Here is a 21,691-nt window from a genome sequence, read left to right on the forward strand (position 1 = left end):
CAATGCAGCACTATTTATAGCATACAGAATTTACACACACACACACACGCGCACGCACACACACGCACGCACGCACACACACACGCACGCACGCACGCACACACACACACACACACACACACCCTAAAGTGTTTAGTTCATCAGGTACTAAGGGTTTGTTTTCTCTCCACAGAATGTGTGCTTCATCTTCCCTCAGTTTCTCTATCAGTTCTTCTGTGGCTTCTCTCAGCAGGTAAACACATATCTCAAAGGTCTATCACTGTAAAAATACAATTTCAAATAGAACATTCTGTCTCTATATTTTTTGAGTTATATCTTTTTTAAAATATGTGCCTTTAGAAAATCAACTTTTCCTTCTGAAATGGAAATTGACAAATTATAAATGGTTGGTGGTGGGAATGACATTTTAAACATTTATGGAAATAACATTAAAAAAACTTTTGTTATGCTTAGGGTTTTTGCTTCTTAAAATTAAATAATATTTTAACACTTTTTTTATAATTTGACAAAATATTTACTGATATTTTTATTCTTCAAATGATCAATAAGGACTTTTATTCAGAAAGTAAACAATAATTTGATCAAAAGTTACAGTTAAGGCTTTTATAATGTTATAAAAGATTACGATTTCAAATAAAAGCTGTTCTCTTTAACATTCTATTCATCAAAGAATGCAACATTTTCCACAATCAGAAATGGTTCTTGAGTCCAGTACAAATCATCCTATTATTTCTGAATGTGACACTGAAGACTGGAGTAATGATGCTGAAAATTTAGTTAGCATTACAGGAATAAATTACATTTTAAAATATATTCAAATAGAAAACTTTTCATTGTTGGAATATAAAATGTTGCAATGTTTTAGGTTAAAATACATAGAGCGTTGGTAAACATAAACATAAGAGACTTTTAAAAACATTACAAAATCTTACTTACCCCAAACTTTTGAACATAAGTGTAATTACAAGAGTTAAAAAAATGTAATCATTAAATAGTGTAGCAAAAATAAAAATGAATGTCCCTGATATAACAAAAAGAGGATTTAAAAACTTAGTTAAAGGCGCACTATGTGGTATTTTTGTAGTAAAATATCCAAAAACCACTAGGCCAGTGTTATATATTTTGTTCAGTAGAGTTCTTACAATATCCTAAATGTTTCCAACTATTGTGTCATATCTGCATTACCCTCAGTTTCCGGTTTTATTCTGCAGAAACGATTTCTCTCTTAGCACTCTTAGCAGTGTGAACATGTCACAGCAGCTGCTGAGTGAACACACAGAGTAACGTCGTAACATCATTTTAAACACACTTAAATGTATCTAATATGATAAACAGAGCTGCGTTACCTCATACTCATGACCGGAAAAAGCGGAAATGGCGCCTGCGACTGTGTCCCGTCATAATTAAAGTCCCGCTGCTCGCTAGGCGTGTGTTTTCGCTTCAATCGCTCCAGGGGCTTGTTCAGCTCCTCAAAACTCGGTCCTGCTCTGCTTCACAATACAGTAACATTAATAACCGCATCCATGAACATGATTTCTGCCCGAGTCCTATCCCGATTCTTCTCCACCGGCTGTGAGGGGAAATACATTTGTCTTTTGCTTTTAAACTGTTGATTTACAGTAACATTTGATTTTTGCATCTGCAGCCACTTTATGACACGGCATATCTGACCCTGTACAATATCAGCTTCACCTCGTTACCCATCCTCCTCTACAGTCTGATGGAGCAGCACATCAACATGGACATCCTCAAACGGGACCCCTCTCTATACAGGTGAGGACTGCACCAACAACCCCCATCACCCACTCCTGTGGTCAGAATGTCAGGCAGTAATTACACTTTAAACTTTAAAGCGTAGGCCTAAACAATAAGAAGAATCATAATATAATAGTTCACCCAAAAACAAGAAGTATTTAGTTTTTAGTTCTTTTTTAGACTGATATATGGATGAGACAGTATGTGACGTGATACATCTCATCACGTGTACGGGGAGGTATTTTGGAGCAGCACATTCACTATCTTCTATTTCTGGTTCCCTCTTTGAGCCGTACTGATAAATCCCTGTCTACATGCAGGCTATTTATTACCAACCTTGGCCTCCTTTTTGCATGAGTGTTGGCTTGCTGAGACTCATAACACACATTGTTTCTTATCCTGACATTTGCTGTCACACCTTTTTTTCCCAGAGACAAATTTCCCAGAGACAAATCCCAGAGACACTATTGAAATAGTTGTGTGTTGGTGTGTGTTTAACGATATGATTAATGGTATGTGTTTAACAATATGATTTTAAGTTATTTGAAAGCCTGGGTCTGGGAATAAATATTATTATTATGCTGGCTGACCCAGTTTGACCAATAGTTCAGAATGTATTTTTAGAAAATATTTAATATGGCAAAATATATTTAGAATCATAAACATCTAGTTTTGTTAATGTTACCATAGTAAGATATTTAATCAGCATTAAAAACTTCCATCTGGTCCATTCAGATGGTTTAACTATTAAATATTTAAACTAAAATAATCAATCTTTTTGAAAACGTTTATTTTCCTTGCATCATTTTTGTATCTAATGAACCACCTGATGCAGCCCAATCTCACTCTCTTTCTTCCTCTCTGATCAAATGTTTTCCTGATTGTGAGCCTCCAGGTATTCTCACTTAATCACAGGAACACACTGCCACCGAATACAAGTCTGCAATAATTGGACAGTTCAATCAGCCTTTGGCAAACATTTTTGCACTGAACTCAATTTACACACAGCACTGGGCAAAAATACTGTTAGAAATGCTCTACTATCAACGAATGTCCTGACACTGCAATATTTTTCCTCTCATTTCTCTGCATTGCTTATTCAGTATGTACATTATACACAGTGCAGCACTTGTAGCTATCAAGGACATTTTCATTGAAAGAAGCTGATCTTTAAAATAAGAATGGACACAAGCAGCAGAGGTCATTTTAGTTTTTTTCTGACCACAATTTTACTTTTATTTGAAATGTTCCATCCAGTCTCAAGTTTGGTTGGAGACTAAATTGATGTTTCACTGAGTGCTCACAAATAACCATAATTATGATCTTGCAATGAAATGTTAGATTGCTCAATTGCTCTTCATTTTGGTATCAGTTGCTCTTTATTTAGTATAAATTAATTTATACATTTATACAAATGAGACTATTGCGGACATAGAGTATATAATGAACAGATAGTATTGGATAGAAACGCTGAGATGTCTTCTGCGCTCAGTTGAGGTGGATACATTTTATCTGATAAGAACACATGCATGATGGACACGCATTTACTGAATAAATCCCTCACACGATTTTGATAACTGGACTAATCAGCAGATCAGTTTTATTATATGTCAAATGTTGGTTTAATAATTCTCAAAAAGTCTGTCATCAGAATGATTTGGTATAATAACCTCCCAGAAGCGTCTCACACGATTGTTTTCCCAAACGGCAGGCATCTGAACACAAAATAACATGACAGCGTTTATTGCGTTTGTCTGCGCCGATGCAAGTTATTTATGATGAAGAAGAAAAGAACCACAGTGCAGCAACTTCTGTTTTTATTACTGATGTTTTGCTGCAATTTACCAGGAAGAACGCATGGAATGGAAACGCTGCTTTATTCCCAAATGTTTTATGTGATACTCCAGTTTTTTGCACACGAGTTAAATTCACATCTTTGAATAGAAAGGTAGCTATTGTTGAGTCGTCTTCTGATACTCTAAAGGAGACACATGTGAGATGATCAGAAGCAGAGACCAGCAAAATGCTAAATGAATACATTTTAATGTAAAACCTCGTTTGGATGAATTATTCAACTGAATTAGGGGTATTCAGCTTGAAGAGGAGCTGCACAGACCAATTGGTGTATGCAATGAAAATATCTTGAGAGCGATTTGAAAGCATATGGATGGTAGCCTAGAAATCTAGACGCACCCTAGCGGCAGCAAATTTAATCTGCCGCGAGTGTCGTCTAGCAACTCTCAATACACGTCTGAGCTGTAAAAACCAAACTCTGGTCAGACCAATCACATCGTGTATAGAGTCAGTGGGCGAGGCTTAATATAATGACGGGAGAGTTGTGTTTGCTTGGCCACAATTCTGGAAGACTTGGAGTTAAGCTTTTCTCTGAGAAAAGAACAAAGAACGGCACTGAAGTCATTCTTAAAAAGGGAAGATTTGTTCGGAGTTTTGCTGAGCGGATACGGCGAATGTTTAAACTGTCAACTAGCTCCGTTTCACCTTCATTGCTCTGGTTGGTGTAGCGCTATCCTATTGCGTGTAGAGGGAGTTTGAAAGACAACCGTTTATCCCGCCCCTCGGATTGAGCCCTGTCAATGGTGAGTTTCCAGACCAAACATCTTGATGTGGGTCTGGCTTGTCAGGCTATATGGATGGAGCTGCCCAAGTACATTTTTTAACAGTCACTTGTCGCCACCTACTGGTGTAACGGAGTAATTGATACAATCACTATTTGAAGCGCAAGTTACTTTCAAAAGGTGATTTATGCTTTGCTATCGTAATGATGAAAGAGAGGCACTTATTACAATTTAGTTGATTTAAATTGGTGAAGTTACGAGAGTAAATATATATATGAAAATGTAAAATATACAAAAACAGTATATGTGTATTTATATGTATTTGTAAAGTCCTGTCAAATGTATAGTGCAGTGTGGTTACGAAAGAAAAAAAAGTATATATATATATATATATATATATATAGGTTTTGGATATTTTTATTTTTAATCTATTTCTTTTTACAGAGATATTGCCAAGAACTCCCTCCTGAGATGGTCCACCTTCATCTACTGGACATTTCTGGGGGTTTTTGATGCCGTGGTCTTCTTCTTTGGTGCTTTCTTCCTTTTCGACAACACAACCTTCACCAGCAACGGACAGGTAATGCAGTCACCGTCTAAACCATGATTTTTCTGTTTGTGTTTTGTTTAATCGACTTAACCATTAGTTCGTTTTTTTTCTCAGTCAAATAAAAGTCGCATACAGATTGAATGGGTGGCCGATGCTTGTGAGTGAGTTATTTTGTGGTTAAAGTGGACTTGTAATGTACATATTTGTGGTTTAACTGACGTCTTGATCCAGCTCGCAGACTTTTGTCTGTCCTCCTTGGCGTATGTTTGAAGTCATTACAGGTGCTTCTCCATTCATTTATGCGACACAAAGCATGCTGGTTAATCAGTCAGATCAGACATCTTTCTCTGTGCCATTAAGTTAAATCATAGTAACCTTTTTGGATTGCTTTTTTTACCTGTTTGATTTACTTTAAGTTATAACATCCTAATTTTTTCTTTACTTTCTTGCTCCCTGTCCCCTCCCTCTCCTACTTTTCTTTCGTTTTCTTCTTTATCTCTCTTTCTATATATCTCCCTCTCTCTTTCCTCCTTTTACCTACCCCCTTTTTGCCTTTCTTTTCTTTTCTGCTTCTCTTCCTTTCCTCAGCTAATGGCCACCAACACACAGATGGTAAGCCTGTCCCTATCTGTTTCTCATCCTATTTTTAGTTTTAGTTTTACTGTTTCCCTCCTCAGCCCCTCCCCTCATCCTAAAGCCACCCCCCACTCACATAGTGTCTACTAACACTAAACGTTCACTGCCATCGTAGCTTTCAAACAGTACCGTACGACATCCCAGTGTCCCCTGCACCGAGGACCAGCCACCGTAGCTATAGAGTAGCGAGCCCCCCCACCCCTGTCCATCTTCCTCTGTCTGTCATCTTGTGATCGAGTAGGAGTTTGTGTCCGTCCCGTGTGTCACGTCGCGACTGTGTTTTTTTGCAAACACCCGGGTTGGAGGGGTGTTTTCATCCTCATCCTCATCGGCCCGTAGGATACACGTCCATCCTCTCATGCCTCACTGCAAGGGCAAATGAATGAACTAGAGGAAAAGTGCATTTTGCTTCATTTGGTACATGTTGAATGGAAGAGAAGCTTTTCAGAAACTTTTTCCACAAATAGGGTACACTTTGGTGTCTCGTTAGCTTCTTTTACACACTTTTGAACCATTGAAGGTTCAAATATATTTTAAAATATTTTCTTATTAGACTTAAATAATTTAACATTTAATAATGTCTTCATTGTAAGTTATTGTAAGAAGGTTCCAATTGTTAATATTACAACACTCTATTAATTAACAAACTAATGATAATTTTTTTTACTATCTACTGTTAATTTCAGCATTTACTAATACATTTTTTTTAATCAAAAGTTGTATCTGTTAATATTATTTATTTGACCTGAGCAAACATAAACTAACAGTGAAGTTATATTTTTATTAACAAACGTTAACAAAGATAAATAAATTCTGGCATGTTTTGCTCGTTAGGTAATACTAGTGAATGCATTAACCAATGTTTTTAAATTTAATAATTATAATTATTATAATCTATATAGTTTTAATATGCAAATTTGCACCAATCATGGTTTTAAATGTCGCTTAATTTAAATGTGTCTCATATTTTAGTTACAGGGTTCTACCAAATTGCAAACTTTGTATAAAATGAACAGAAAATAAAATCATATAGCATTTAGTTCGACCTCCTGATGTTGATGCAGCTCTTTTCACTGAGCATTTGTTGAATAATTTGAGAGAAGAACTATTTTTACCCTATTCGTGGAAAGTGGCAGATACTCTAACATTATTCGATTATTATCAGGTTAAACAGAAAACTGAAATATCAAATTAATCATTTTGAAAAACCTCACAACATCCTTAAATATCATTTGCCCTTGACAAGTTTTTAACACTAAATTTAATTTTGATTGCTCATCAAGGTAAGTTAATACATTTTCTTCAAACTTGTTGACATCTTTTGTGTGTCCTTGTACTTTTTAATTTTTTAACTGGTTACTCATCAACATTGTATTGTTCAATAAAAAACATTTGTTGCCATTGACCTGCTCGTGTTTTGCTATGGCTTGTGGTGAGCTATTTTTAAAAGGTAAACATTGAGTGATTTTATAAAGAGCTCTCATTATAGTGTCAATGTTGTTTTGCATAGTGTCATCAACAGCGTGGCCGGTCCGCAGACAGGGGAAGGTTCTAGAAGAGATATCCATTGTGTCTAAATTCAACCATTTACCAGGACTGTAAACAATGTGGGAACAAATCCCCCCAAAAAAGAAAAAACAATCACACAGAAAGGCTTACCACACCCCGAGCAGAGGTTTATTGAGCCTAAACGCCAATGCTGAATCCATTATAATGTTTTAAGGGACTATCTAAGCTCACTATTTATTTATGATGCTTTTATAGATCAAATATAAAATTCATTTGACATCAGCGAGCTCCAGACATCATTAATAATCTCTGTAAAACAAAACTTGATGGCACTAAAATGCTATCATTTACAGTGCCGTTAAAATATAATGATGTAATGCTACTATTTCTTGCAAATTATTCACTGAAGATTTTAAAAGGAACATTTGATGAGTGTATATGTCATTCTTCTGTGAATGCAGTATTGCAGTGCAGTGAATGCCGAAATTTAGTTGAGTGCAACTGATACTAGATACCTAGATACCTGATACCTAGAGATCACATTAAAATTGGCTGTCAACCATTAGTATAATAAAGGCAGACACTAAAAATTGATGCTTTATGTATTTATTTTGTGTCATATTTTATATACACAGTGGGACAAAAAAGTATTTAGTCAGCAACCAATTGTGCAAATTCTCCCATTCAAAAAGATGAGAGAGGCCTGACATTTTCATCATAGGTACACTTCAACTGTACCTAGACAGAATAAGAAAAAAATTCCAGAAAATCACACACTGATTTTTAAAGAATTTATTTGCAAATTATGGTGGAAAATAATTATTATTAGTCAATAACAAAAGTTAATCTCAATACTTTGTTATATACCCTTTGTTGGCAATGACAGATGTCAAATGTTTTCTGTAAGTCACCAGAAGGTTTTTACACACTGTTGCTGGTAGTTTGGCCAATTCCTCCATGCAGATCTCCTTTAGAGTGGTGATGTTTTGGGGCTGTCGCTGGGCAACACGGATTTTCAACTCCCTCCAAAGATTCTTACGCAGCCACTCCTTCGTTGCCCGGGCAGTGTGTTTGGGATAATTGTCATGCTGAAAGACCCAGCCACATTTAATCTTCAATGCCCTTCCTGATGGAAGGTTTTCACTCAAAATCTCACGATACATGGCCCCATTCATTCTGTCCTTTATACGGATCAGTCGTCCTGGTCCCTTTGCAGAAAAACAGCCCAAAGCATTATGTTTCCATCCCCATGCTTCACAGTAGGTATGGTGCAACTCAGCATTCTTTCTCCTCCAAACACGACAAGTTGAGTTTTACCAAAAAGTTATATTTTGGTTTCATCTGACCATATGACATTCTCCCAATCCTCTTCTGGATCATACAAATGCTCTGTAGCAAACTTCAGACGGGCCTGGACATGTAGTGGCTTAAGCAGGGGGACACGCCTGGCACTGCAGGATTTTAATCCGTGGTGATGTAGTGTTACTGATGGTAGCATTTGTTACTTTGGACCTAGCTCTTTGCAGGTCATTCATTAGGTCACCCTGTGTGGTTCAGGGATTTTTGCTCACCGTTCTTGTGATCACTTTGACCCCACGGGGAGCTTTCGGGGAGCCCCAGATCGAGGGAGATTATCAGTGGTCTTGTATGTCTTCCATTTTCTAATAATTGCTCCCACAGTTGATTTCTTTACAACTGCTTACCTATTGCAGATTCAGTCTTCCCAGCCTGATGCAGGTCTACAATTTTGTTTCTGGTGTCCTTTGACAGATCTTTGGTCTTGGCCACAGTGCAGTTTGGAATCTGACTGTTTGAGGTTGTGGACAGGTGTCTTTTCTACTGATAATGAGTTTGCCATTAATACAGGTAACGAGTGGAGGACAGAGGAGCCTCTTAAAGAAGAAGTTAAAGGTCTGTGAGAGCCAGAAATATAGATTTTTTGTAGGTGACCAAAAACTTATTTTCCACCATAATTTGCAAATAAAATCTTTAAAAATCAGTTTTTTTTTTCATTCTGTCTCTTATAGTTGAAGTGTACCTATGAAGAAAATTACAGGCCTCTCTCATCTTTTTAAGTGGGAGAACTTGCACAATTGGTGGTTGACTAAATAATTTTTGCCCTATGGTATATATATATATATACACACACCAAACCGATCAGGTATAACATTATGACCACTGCCAGGTGAAGTTAATAAGACTGATTATCTCTTCCTCACGGCACTTGTTAGTTGGAGGGATAAATTAACAAGTGAACATTTTGTCCTCAAAGTTTATGTTCTGAAAGTAGATAAATGGGCAAGTGTACATATCGCTTACCTGGGGAACATATGGCACCAGATTGATCTGCTGATATCATCTTGGTGCCAGATACCAAAGCACACCTTTAGGAGTTTATTAGATTCCATGCCTCGACATGACAGGGCTGTTTTGGCAGCAAAGGGGACCAACACAATATTAGGAAGGTGGTCATAATGTTATGCGTGATATATATATATATATATATATATATATATATATATATATATATATATATATATATATATATATATATACACACACACACACAAGTTCTTATGTAAACTTGAATTCTATAGGTTTTAATATAAATATTCTTGGATAGTTTTTTGCTAAACTCAGTATTGTTCATAAAATGTCCATATTATGAAGAAATATTAATACGGGATAATTCGAACAAGTCTAAATTGTTCAAATACAGGCACACAAACTTCCAACATGCATAACCGCAATGTATCCTGTTTGTTTAGCGATGAGAGGGTGCGCTGTATTAACACCCATTCAAGTGGCTGTTTATACATCAGTGTCAATCTCTTTTTGCTTTTTTCAATATTTCTCTGTTCCAGATGTTTGGAAATTGGACCTTTGGAACACTTGTATTCACTATCCTGGTGTTCACGGTCACGCTAAAGGTAATACGTATGACACATTTGTTATGATCTTGGCTATAATTGGCGCCAACTTAACCATCTGAATCTTCTCACTGTGTCTGCATACTTTAGCTTGCCCTGGACACACATTACTGGACGTGGATCAACCACTTTGTCATATGGGGGTCACTGCTTTTCTATGTCATCTTCTCCCTCCTGTGGGGAGGCATCATTTGGTATGACCTGCCACAATACACTGCACTTAATATCACAAAATCAAATATATTATCTAACTTGATTCATCTGCTGTCCTTCTGTTCTATACAGGCCTTTCCTGAACTATCAGAGGATGTACTATGTGTTCATGCAGATGTTGTCCAGTGGTCCCGCGTGGCTCAGTATAATTCTGCTGATTATAGTCTGTTTGCTGCCCGATGTGGTGAAGAAAGTTCTGTGTAGAGCTCTATGGCCCACCACCACAGAGAGAATACAGGTACGACACCAGTATCTACATGTGTGGAGGGATGCAAGGATACAGTTTGTTTGCATATTAAACATATATAAACGTGTCTATATTTCCTTGCAGTAATACACAACAAAAGTTATATACCATGATTATTAGTTTGGGTAGATGCTATGTTTAATTTGATGCAAATTAAAACAAAGGTGTGAGGGATGGAAATACATTTTTTATTAATGTTTAAAGCCTTGTCAAGTCACTTTTATTTAGCGACACAAAGCAGCTTTACAGTGACAACTGGAAAATGATTCAATGATGCAAACAGAGTTAATTTCAGTTGTACAGCAGCTCTAAAATAAAATAGGGCCAGCTGAAGACTCAGTTGTTGATTTAGTTCCGTTGTATCAGTTATTAAATTGTGTAGCTGATATTCTTTTTTCTTTTTTTTAAATGGAAGTGTATTGGACTAATTGCACTATTCATAACAGCGTTGTTTGAATTCACATCAACATCAAAATCTGCCAAAAATAGTGTCTACTCCAACTAAAACCTTCTTCTGTAATATCCAAATAGGCCATTCACACCTGGTATTAAGATGCGTTTTGGTCAATCGGATATAAGTATAGACGAGGGAGACACATTCCCGTTTACACCTGGTGTTTTAATTCGTCTCTTTTGTCCACGTTCAACCACTTCGGTCCTGTTTCTTCGAGAGGAGGGTTTGTGGGCGGGTGTTTGAGTTTTTTCAACACAGATAAAAAACAGATAGGAGAAGCTTTCATTTCTGCTCTGACAGCCGCAAGACCACGGCGAATGCTGTGAGTGCGTGTCAGAAATCAGGAATGATGAGAGAACGTTGTACTTTGGTAAATTTTTCGCCTTCAAACCACACATGGGTCTTCAGCCAACAAAGTTTAGATCCTGTCTGGCTAGCGCGCTTCCCATAATGCTTACACATTAGGTCAGTAGGCAGACTTTTCGCTTATTCGACCACATGAGCATCTATATTATGAAACCAATCTGGTCGAAAGTGTTTACAGCCACCTGGAAGTGATCGAAGTGGACAAGCTCAAAGTGTTTAGACCACATTTACACTTCTACGTGTGATTCTGATCGACCAAAACGCATCTTAACACTAGATGTAAACAGGGCCATAATTGTAGATCTGAACCAGCTCAATAGAGCTATAGATTGTGACAATTGTTACTAACTGGTCTTCAGATGTTCACTTGCGTCGGACTGGTTCCCAGTGTGCTTGATGTAAGTGAATTCTGGATGTAGTTCATGATTCTCTTCAGCTGTAGATGCTTCTTCTGTTGACTTTTTGTGAAACATTATTTAACTATGTGTATTTTACTTTCTTGGCACACATAGTATGTCACCATACTATGTTGAGAAATTTCAGAAGGAAATTTTATTTGTGTGTGTGTGTGTGTGTGATAAACTGCCTGACCACTGGTTTAACCCATGTTTTTCCTCTTACTCGCCTTCCCCTATTCGATTTTCCAGTGCGCTAATGTTACTGCCACATTAACGTCAACATGAAATGCCACATTTCTGAGTTCAACAGGATATTCAACAAACAATGAATATGTAATATAATACATAGACAAGATTTACCCTTCAGGCAATGATGAGGAGAGGTATGTTGTACAAACCAGAATGGAGGCAGTTGGATGAAGGGAAATGTTTGAAAAATAAGAGGAGTTTCATCAGCTAAAAAAAAAACAAGCACTGATTAGAATGTGTATAAATAAAGTAAATCAGTTCAGAGTCAGTTTGGATTTCATGTTGACTTTAGGATTTAACCGTAAAATATGATACTTCAGGAACACTTTACATAAGGTTCAATTGGTTTGCATTAGTTAAAGGGATAGTTCACCCCAAAATTTAAATCCAGTCATCATTTAGTCTCCCTCATGTTGTCCCAAACCTGTATGAGTTTCTTTCTTCTGCTGAACACAAAAGAAGACATCTTGAAGAATGTCTGTAATCAAACAGATGACGAGCCTCATTGACTTCCATGAAAGTAAATGGGGCTCTTCAACTGTCTGGTTTCCAATATTCTTCAAAATATCAAAAAATGAAAATGCCTTTGTGTTCAGCAGAAGAAAGAAACTCATACAGGTTTGGGACAACATAAGGGAGACTAAATGATGACTGGATTTTCATTTTTGGAGGCCTTATGTCATTATCATGTACTAACAATGAACATGTTTATCAATCTTGGTTAATGTAAATCTATTGTTTTAAATATAATAAATACACATTTTATATAAAAAATTAAATAAAAATGAGTGTATTATGAATGTGCATTAAATTTTAGATAAATAAAAATGAGTGAATGTTATTGACAGACACTGTTATTTTAGTATTATTTAGATATTATTAAATTATTTATTCATATTTTGAATGAGCTTTTATTTTTATATTTTATTTTAGTTATATTTTGTGTTGTGAATTTGCCATTTTTATTAGTTTTATATTTAACTTAATTTAGTTAAATTAAACTTTATAGTTTTAATCATTTCAGTACTTCAATTTAAAGTTTTTCATCTAATATTTATATTTTAATTTCAGCTTCATTTCAATGAATTAAAGTGATTTGTAATAGTTTTAGTTAATAACAAAGCTGGTTAATAAGTTGAACCTCATTGTAAAGTTTTACTAATAATTCTGCAAGAAAAAAAAGTGAAATATGCACTTGCACTCCATGAGATGTTGCTGAAGTTCCTTTATTAACCTCTGAGGATTGGTCAGGTCCTTAACCTCTCTAAACCCGTTCTTTTTTTCCTCTTCCATCTCTCCTTTTCTCTCTGATGCTTGACCTTCCCCCTCCCCTGTGTGTTTAACCCTTGGCCTGTGACCTGTGGTAACGGCAGACAAAGCGGCAGTGTCTCACTGCTGAGCAGTCCACCATCTTTATGCTCTCCCAGACCTCCAGCAGTGTCAGTTTCTGAACTGAGGCGGAGGTGAACCTACACACTCTCTCTGCATGTGCGTGTGTGTATCAGTGAGTGAAGACACAACAGGGTCCTCATGAGTATGACAGGACCTACTGAACACCGCTGAGGATCACAAGCTACCCAGCAAGCCGATAGCATCCGCTGCAGACCCTGTGGTGTCTGTTTGTGTCTGAGCCTTATATTCCGTCACTCTACACGCTTGCATGAAACGTGCATGTTTATGTTTGTATATGTGTATTTTATGTTGCAGATCTAAAGGAAATGCATTTTTTTTTTTTTTTTTGCTGCTGTACTTTCAGTTCCAGCGAGATACTTCAGTGTCAAATTGTAGAGAATATGCTGCACTTGGGTCTGTTATGCCACATTTGAGTCTGTTTGTGTGTGTGATGTTTCACAGAGAATGAGGGCTGACAGGATCTTTGAAAGGGTTGAGACAAACATTCATGATTCACTGCTAGATGGGGTTCAGAGCACCACTGAGGCCTAGCAGCTCTATGGTAAAGAGAATGTGAAGTTGAAGACTAAAGCCAGAAAGAACTAATCCACACTCTACTCAAGCGGAGCTCTAGAGTTCTCAGAGGAAGTGTTTCGTTCTGGAATCCGTCTGAGAATTCTAGAATCCTGCTGATTGGCTCCCTCCAGTGAAAGCACACTGGATTAAAAAGACTTTGCTGCACCCGTGTGGGACTGTTGTTTGGTGTGAAACTTACAGACTGGTTTGGTTTGGTTTTAAAGCTTCAGAATGAAGGTACTGGGTTGCGGTTTGGGTGTGCAGTACTAACGGGACACGGGGACACGTACACAAATACACACAGCAGACTTGACAGTTTAACATCTAACACTCTGGCATGCATGAGAATTTTTTACTTGTCTTGAATCTTTCTGTCATCAGTGAAAATATTATTTGCATATATTTCTAAATGTCCCTTCCTAGAACATGCTTATGATCGGTTCATTTACTGGTTGTTGTTGGTAGAACCACAAACTCAAAACAACGAAATTATATTTTGCTTAAAGAACATGAAGCCTGTTTTAGGACCTGTTTTTTAGGACCTGTTTTTTAGGACCTGTTTAGGACCTGTTTTTTACCAATTCATAAATAAATAAATACTGTAATGTAAAAATTTGTAAGTAACTGGAACTGTTATGATGCATTACAGTAATCATTTTGGGGGTGGAATATGCTTTTTGGTTAGGAAAATAATGCAAAATTCAGCGTTACAGTCACAGGAATGAATTAAAATAGTATAATATATTAAAATAGAATATAAATATTTTACATTGTAATATTTCACAAAATTACTGTTTTTACTATATTTTTTGATCGAATAAATGCCATTAAGGAGCAAAAGAGACTTCTTTCAAAAACAATTTACCAACCCCAAACTTTTGAACGTGTCTGTAAATATATTTAATTGTTCTAAATATTACTTCTTTTTTTTATTTTTTATTTTTATTATTATTATTTTGGGGTGTATTGTAGCCTTTCACCCTCCATTAAAGGAAAAAAACAACATTTTGACTGGCCCTAGCTTTTACCCCCCCAGCAGTTTATCTTCTAACATCCCATCAATCGATCAGTTTGCATCTTCTGGGACTGGGCTTGTGCATGGTAAACCTCCGACATATGAGTTTGTGAAGTGAAATATTACATTTTTTTTGCACTGCTTCTTTCTGGGGCTTTGTATTTGTGTTGTTTCAGCTTGTGATGTGACCAACGCCTGCATTTACATGCCTGTTTATGATCCAGTCCTCTAATCCACTCTCTTTCTCTCGATTCTCTCATTCTTTTCTCCAGAATGCTGATAAGTTGTATAAGGGCCACCTGTCCGAGTTCACCCCCCTGTCCTCCCTCCATGCCCCACCTGCACGGAAACATGACAGACGTAGCAACGAAAGCCAGAACAACACCCACCGCAGGTCTGACTCCTCCCCTCCCAAAAAACTGATGTGCACCTACTGGGGCGGCAGGCCCGACTACTGCACCTTCAGCTCCTTTCTCCGAATAGGAGACAACCCAAGATTCTCTGGGGCAGCTTACGCCTACAGCACACCGGGTCCCGAGACGTCTGTATGATAGTCTCTCTTAAAAGAAATAGTCTAGTTTTGGAATTTAATCCGGCCTTAATTATCCCAAGGTCAAGATTGGGACACTATTGGGAGACCAATCTTGACTTGTCAGCCTTTTGAAACAAAAGCACTGAAATTCGTTCTTGTGGTGTAAGCTAACGGGCGGTAGTGATGCTGTGTGTTAATTTTGGAGCTGGAGGAAGGCCAAACAGAATTGGTTGCACCATCTGCAAGTGTTGTGTACTGCGTGCGCTAAGTGGCCTTGGGACCTATTTACCTTGTTTTGTGTGCGTGTGTATGTGAGAGCGTGTTCCCTTTACACTGTGGGTTTACGTGTTCGCTCACCTACCCTTGTGATCCTTCATGTGAAAAATTACTTGAAAAAAAAAACACTGGGCAGTAGTAGCACAAATCGTTCCATCGCAAACGCAACCTCTACCACTGAATATTAGTGTGGATGACAGTTAAAATGGCCTTGGATGCTCTTTAAACTGACTGTCCTGTTTTTTCTTCTTCTTTTCTTTGTTCTCTGTCATCTCCCCTTCCTGTTTTTATCCTGTGCTCCTTCTCTTTTCTTGTCCTACTTTTTTTTATAGAACAAACTGGTGTTGCTTTTGTGCAAACCTGTTCTCGAGGAACACTCCATAGGCTGCGATTGTCTTTGTCCGATTGCATTGTAAGTGGCTAAATTTGGCCATTTCTGTTGCTGCTCTGTACTAGAGTGAACTAGGTGTGTGTGTGTGAGTGTGTGTGTGTGTAGGCCTTTGTTAGAACAACTATGAGAAGACAAATTGTAACTGGACTGTCATTGTTTCACCCTTTAACTTTAAAAAAGGTGGGAATCCACTCACATTCTACTCTTCCAAAGTTTTTAAAACCATTGACGTTGTGTCATCATGACAGCCAGTTACTCTGTCCTAGCTGCTTGACCATTTGCTTTAAAATTCTCTAGCACCCTATTATCAATCCTTTCGATTTCTTTAGAGTAGAACCAGATGCAGGATGCTAAAGGCTACGCTAGCCATCATAGCTTAACTGTTCTGCCTTAATGCTAATGTTTCCCATCTTTTACACCACAGTTTTGGAACCAAAGGTTGTATACCAAGTGAAATACGGAATATATAAATGTGTGTTAGTTGCCTTATGCTTAAAGAGAAAAGGAGGGAAGGTGTTTGATGGCATTCCCAAGAATCCCACCACACTGCCTTAAGTTAACATTGCACCAGCTAAGGATGGAGAACAATGAAAGTAGTATTCGACATCTTCCAGTGCCACCAACACAGCCCAGGGCTCCTGAGGAAAAACGAATCAAATGTAACAGACATCTTTGTGCATTCACAATAAGTAATTTGTTTTGTCAGTGTATTTTTATGATTGTAACATCCATTTTGACTGTTCCCAAAGCCTTTTGTCTGTATTAATGGAAGGGTTGGAGCCTTGTGCTGGGTTGCGATCATTTCTTTGTTGCACATTACTGATTTATGATCCTCTGATATAAATAAGTCAGATGTAATTAGCATGTGCTACTGTTCACAAACAACTCATTAAGCTAACAGCCCAATCAAGGTTAGCGAGACAGATGGCCTATCTTGGGCACTGTATTCAGAGAAATGGCTCCTTAGTGTGCAGAACACAGAAGATGAGCCGTTTCAAATGAATCCCAGGAAATGTGCCTCACACATTTAATATATTAGAGTTAATATAACATTCTCATAAAAACATTGTGAAGTGCGTTCAGTTCCAGCGCAGTCGAGTCGGTGAATTCAGATTCAGATTGATTTGAGTTGAATTTGAATCCAGTGTGAATGCGATTCATGCCCCGTTTACGCTAGAGTGTTTTGTTTTGAAACTTTTGGTTAAGCCTGTCGTCTACACTACTCCAGCGTTTCCGAACCTTGGAAATGCCGCAGACCCGGTTTTAGTTTGAAAACTCTTGGGGTTGTGTTTCAGTGTAAACGGACCAAAAGAAAGACTTTTAAAAACGATGGCTTGGCTGCCCACATTACGCTACCAGAACGCAACAGACCAGGGAAGCGTTTCCCAAAAGCACGGTATGCCCAAGTTGATCGTAGAGACCACTGGTGGCTGTTGTATTACAGCGCTTTTGGGAAACCCAGTTAAGAGCCCAGAGTCTCTCTCAACGGCTCTGTAACATACAAGCGTCACAACCGTGCACATAACACAGAGATGGAACTGCAAGCCTTGCTGACTTTGTGGTCCTTTTTAGCAGCCGGCGTGCAGTTAAACGCTGTTTTATGATACTGCAGCTGTCTACATGTGCAAGAGGCAACTGTTTACACTTGTAAGCACATGCCTAGTGTGCATGAACGGTCATGTGACATGCGCTTTCGGTTGTGCAGTGTAAAAGGAGATCGTTTCTGAAACGCAATGGAAACGCCAGTGTACATGATGATCGCTGTTTTAAAACGAAAACGCACTAGTGGAAACGGGGCCTCAGATTAAATTCCAGTTACATTTAGAAACAAATTAAATTGATATGGAACTGAACCGAACTAAAAATCAGCGTATTTGATCATCAAAACCACAGACGTTTGTCTGTAAGCCTCTTTCCCTGCTGTCCTTCACATTCCATGCTTGTTTTTCTTGTTTTCTTTTTTTTTTTCTTACATTGATTCTTGAATGTAGTTTTGCTTTCCTGGAGCATCGTCTCTTCATCTCGACTTCTTTCCTGGCACGAGTTTCATTCTCTCACCCTGTCATTCGGTTCTCATGATGAGGCCGGTCGCCCATTTCACCATTTTAACCATCATCCATTAAAGAGAGAAAAAGTAGGTGATGTCAAAGACCATCAAGATCACTGTTTTGATGGTTAGTCCAAGCTTCTTGTCAGTAGGTGCCTTCTGGTGCTTTTTAACCTCAATGTATGTTCATGCGTTCAATTCAGTGAAGCGTTGAATTCTGGGAAACTCCAGCATGCACATACATGTGTTTTCATTGCCAGTCAGTTGGCCTGCAACAGAGAATGTCAGATTAAAGAATTGCATTATGGGTATAGCTAGTTTGTTAAAGGGTGAAAGGGTCCTTTTTGAACAATGTTGATGGAAAGTTACAGAATTGTAACAATAGAATGTCCTTTTTCATGAACACATTATATCTAAATATAGACTATATATTGATGAGTATATTGATGTCAAGGTTTACAAAGGCTGAGTGGATGAATGAATGAATAACAATAATCTAACATGTCAACTGAATAACTGGTCCAAAAGTGTATTATTTCATTTGTATGAATGTAAAATCTGTCTACAGTCAAACACTGTCTATTTTATTGTTTATCGAAGTCTGAACTTTGCATGCCGTGATGCCGTAGTGATGGACCAACCACTGAGCTTTATCAAGCATTGTATTTATATAAACCACTTTTATAACTTCTGTTCAAACTTCCAGTCCAAGTGCTGGCGAATCTGGAACAAAACAAGAATGTGCTTATTCACAGATTCTCAAGTTATGTGAGTAGCCAAGACTAATAAAATAGAAGTAAACTAATTCATTTAATGTATTTTTTTTTACTGTTGTTTTTATTTTTGTTTTGCATTTAACTGTATTTCATATTTTGTTCACTGTTACACTATCTCTGGCTTCCTGAATGTAACAAAAAAAGAAAAAAGCCACTATTGTGCACTAAACAAAAATCGCATAGCGTTAATTGGATAGCCACGAATGACAACTACAAACTACCACAGCTAGAAGAAGGTGGTTCCAGAACAAATGTCCCTTCACAAATGTGTTTTTTTTTCTCGTGTCTGACAAACTATTGTTTTGAATCAGAGCTATTTCTTGTAATATAAGAATAATTTGATAACTGAACGCTGTCTGCCTCAGGGGTGCGTTCAGGCACTGGCGAACACTGTATTCTGTCTGTCTAAAAAAAGGCTATATGAAATAGGTATTTTGTATATCTTGTGAAGAAATGTCTTTTTGCTACTTTTGTATCTAGAGGATGAAGAGAACTCCTTAGAATGTTACTGTTGTTAAAAACAAGCAAACAAACAAAACAAACAACAACCAAATGTAAGGTCATGGGAGAAATCAACTTCAGTAAAGATGAACGTTTGAAAAAAAATAGCTTTAACAGTCTGTTGTTTTTTTCTAGATGATTTTAAATATGTTTGAGGTAGTTTTTAAGATGATTTGCATGGTCATTGCTCACACTGACTAGGAAGATGAAATACACTCACTGTTTTTAAAGCAGGTGTGACCAAATATTTGATTAGATGTCTACTACTATAACTGAAGGCTTTATTGCCTGTAGTGGGGCTTAATCTGTGCCAGCCTATTTGGATTAACTAAATATCTATTGCTTTTTGTTTTGGTTTATCTGCACAAAGTGTGACGTTGCTCATAAATGTATTATATATATGTATACTACTGTACACTTTACAGCATATATGCAGTAATATTCATGTACAGTTTGGGCTCATAAAGTTTATAAAGTTTTTAAAAGATTGATATCTGTAGATATGTGGATTTTTGCCAGCAGTTTTTTTTTCTTTTTTTTCTGTAGCTATTAACAGCAAGACAATGTACATATGCTTGTAATAAAGAAAGAGATTTAAATGTTTGAATGACTTGTGCCTTGTATCTTTCCTGAAGACAGAAGGGATTGTTAGCTAATAAAATAATACTCTTGTAATTCTTCTGGTGTAAAAGCCCATGGCACAACAGTTGTAGTTATATATTGTGACCCCGAGGTGGCAGCAAATTGTAACATATTGAGGCTGCTTCAACAATTCACCTCAACCAGAACCATACTGATCATTATTATTAAATATAAGAGTTCAAAAATAATTTTTACAAAGCAGATGTATTTAGGTGATTTCAGCTTTTTACATAAAAACAATATTAATTTAATTTGTAAGATTGAATCCAAGAGAATTCGCTCAAATCTAGACATAAGGTAAGCCTATTTTCCAAATATTGTTATGACCTCAGTGTGCGACAACTTATTAAACATGTTCACAGGATTTGTTAGAGAATGTCACCCTACGTGAAGATAGCTAGATATTTTGCATTAAGCACATTTCATGAGCTTTGTAAGATCATAGGCTTTCTGTCGTGTCAGACTTCATAACGATATTAAAACGTAAAGTAGTCTAAGTGAGGCCATAACGATATGCGTTAATATGACTGACTTAATGAAATCATGGTGATAATAGCATGTAGGCCTATAGCCCTTTTTTGTTTGATAAATATTTTCTGACGGTATTCTTCCTTGAAGTAAAACAGCACCAGCAGGGCCTATCATCACTGAGTCTTCCGGCTGCCATCGACAGGTACTTCCTGCTGCCAGCTGTCGAATATTTTTCTGAACCCCTGCTGGAGAATTTCCCCGATATACTTTTTTTTTTTTTTTTAAAGGAGCTATAGAATTCAAAACGTAGAATTTAAAGAGCACATATTATGCCATTTTAAAGCTTCCTAATTTTGTTTTGGAGATCTCCTACAATAGGTAAAAAAAAAAAAAAAAAAAACACTTTAATTTTCTCATAATATACATCGCACATCACCTACCCTGCGTCTCAATCAGCTCCCTAGTTCACTAGTCAGGGCACTGATCAGGACATAAGTCAATGGACTAACTCCCTGATCAGTGCCCTGACAACTGAACTAGGGAGCTGATTGAGACGCACCCCACATTTCAGTGATTCTCAAACGACTGCTACTCCACGAGCTACTCTGCTCTTATTGGCCAAATTGTCCAGTGAGTCTGTTGTGATTTGTTCTATCAACCCCAATTACCGGAATTAAACTTAAGCTCTGGAGTTTCCTCGGTCCTCAGCGATTGTTGGCCTATGGTGTAAAGCAGAGCCATAGAGAAAGATCTCTCTATATGGCTCTGGTGTAAAGATAGTAAAGATGACATCGATTTTACCCTTTTTAGAGTCTATGATTTTACCACATCAGTCCGATTGCAGTTTGAGGTAAAGTTAGTAGGCTACATTATGTAGGGTGACCAGACGTTTTCCGGGGGACAGTCCTGGTTTTTGGTGTTATTTCCCCGACTGCAGCTGTCCCTGGAAATGTCCCCGTTTTAGGCTACAGCTATAAATCAACCCACAGACACTTTAGGCTACAGAAAAGTGCCCAATCAACATACATCAGCTGCTGGTTACACGAGCGATCGAGTAGTGCTTATTTCCGCCAGCAGATGGCGGCGCTGTGAGATACAGTGACTCTACCTGATCGCCCGCGCGCCACTACTTAATGAAGAACGAACCGAGAGCAGATCGCCATTATCGTCAAATATCAAAAGAAATATC

At 37.5% G+C, this 21,691-nt stretch overlaps 1 protein-coding gene across 6 annotated transcripts in view; it reads left to right on the forward strand.

Annotated features, from left to right (window-relative positions):
• Nucleotides 1-19,992, forward strand: part of atp11a (ATPase phospholipid transporting 11A) — a 94,946-nt gene extending 74,954 nt beyond the window's left edge. For 2 of the 6 annotated variants that reach the window (XM_067441067.1, XM_067441068.1), the window contains 8 exons: nt 173-232; nt 1,646-1,773; nt 4,776-4,911; nt 9,891-9,956; nt 10,047-10,150; nt 10,242-10,407; nt 13,257-13,346; nt 15,139-15,277. In XM_067441067.1, coding sequence (XP_067297168.1) covers nt 173-232; nt 1,646-1,773; nt 4,776-4,911; nt 9,891-9,956; nt 10,047-10,150; nt 10,242-10,407; nt 13,257-13,334 — 738 coding nt within the window. In that variant the 3' untranslated portion in view covers nt 13,335-13,346; nt 15,139-15,277. Of the gene's footprint in view, nt 1-172; nt 233-1,645; nt 1,774-4,775; nt 4,912-5,469; nt 5,494-9,890; nt 9,957-10,046; nt 10,151-10,241; nt 10,408-13,256; nt 13,347-13,737; nt 13,838-15,138 lie in introns of all 6 variants that reach the window. The other 4 variants (XM_067441063.1, XM_067441065.1, XM_067441064.1 and 1 more) reach the window with 3 other exon arrangements.
• The last annotated feature ends 1,699 nt before the right edge of the window (nt 19,993-21,691 follow it).

This window comes from Pseudorasbora parva, chromosome 4 (assembly GCF_024679245.1).
Source record: "Pseudorasbora parva isolate DD20220531a chromosome 4, ASM2467924v1, whole genome shotgun sequence".
NCBI lineage: Eukaryota > Metazoa > Chordata > Actinopteri > Cypriniformes > Gobionidae > Pseudorasbora > Pseudorasbora parva.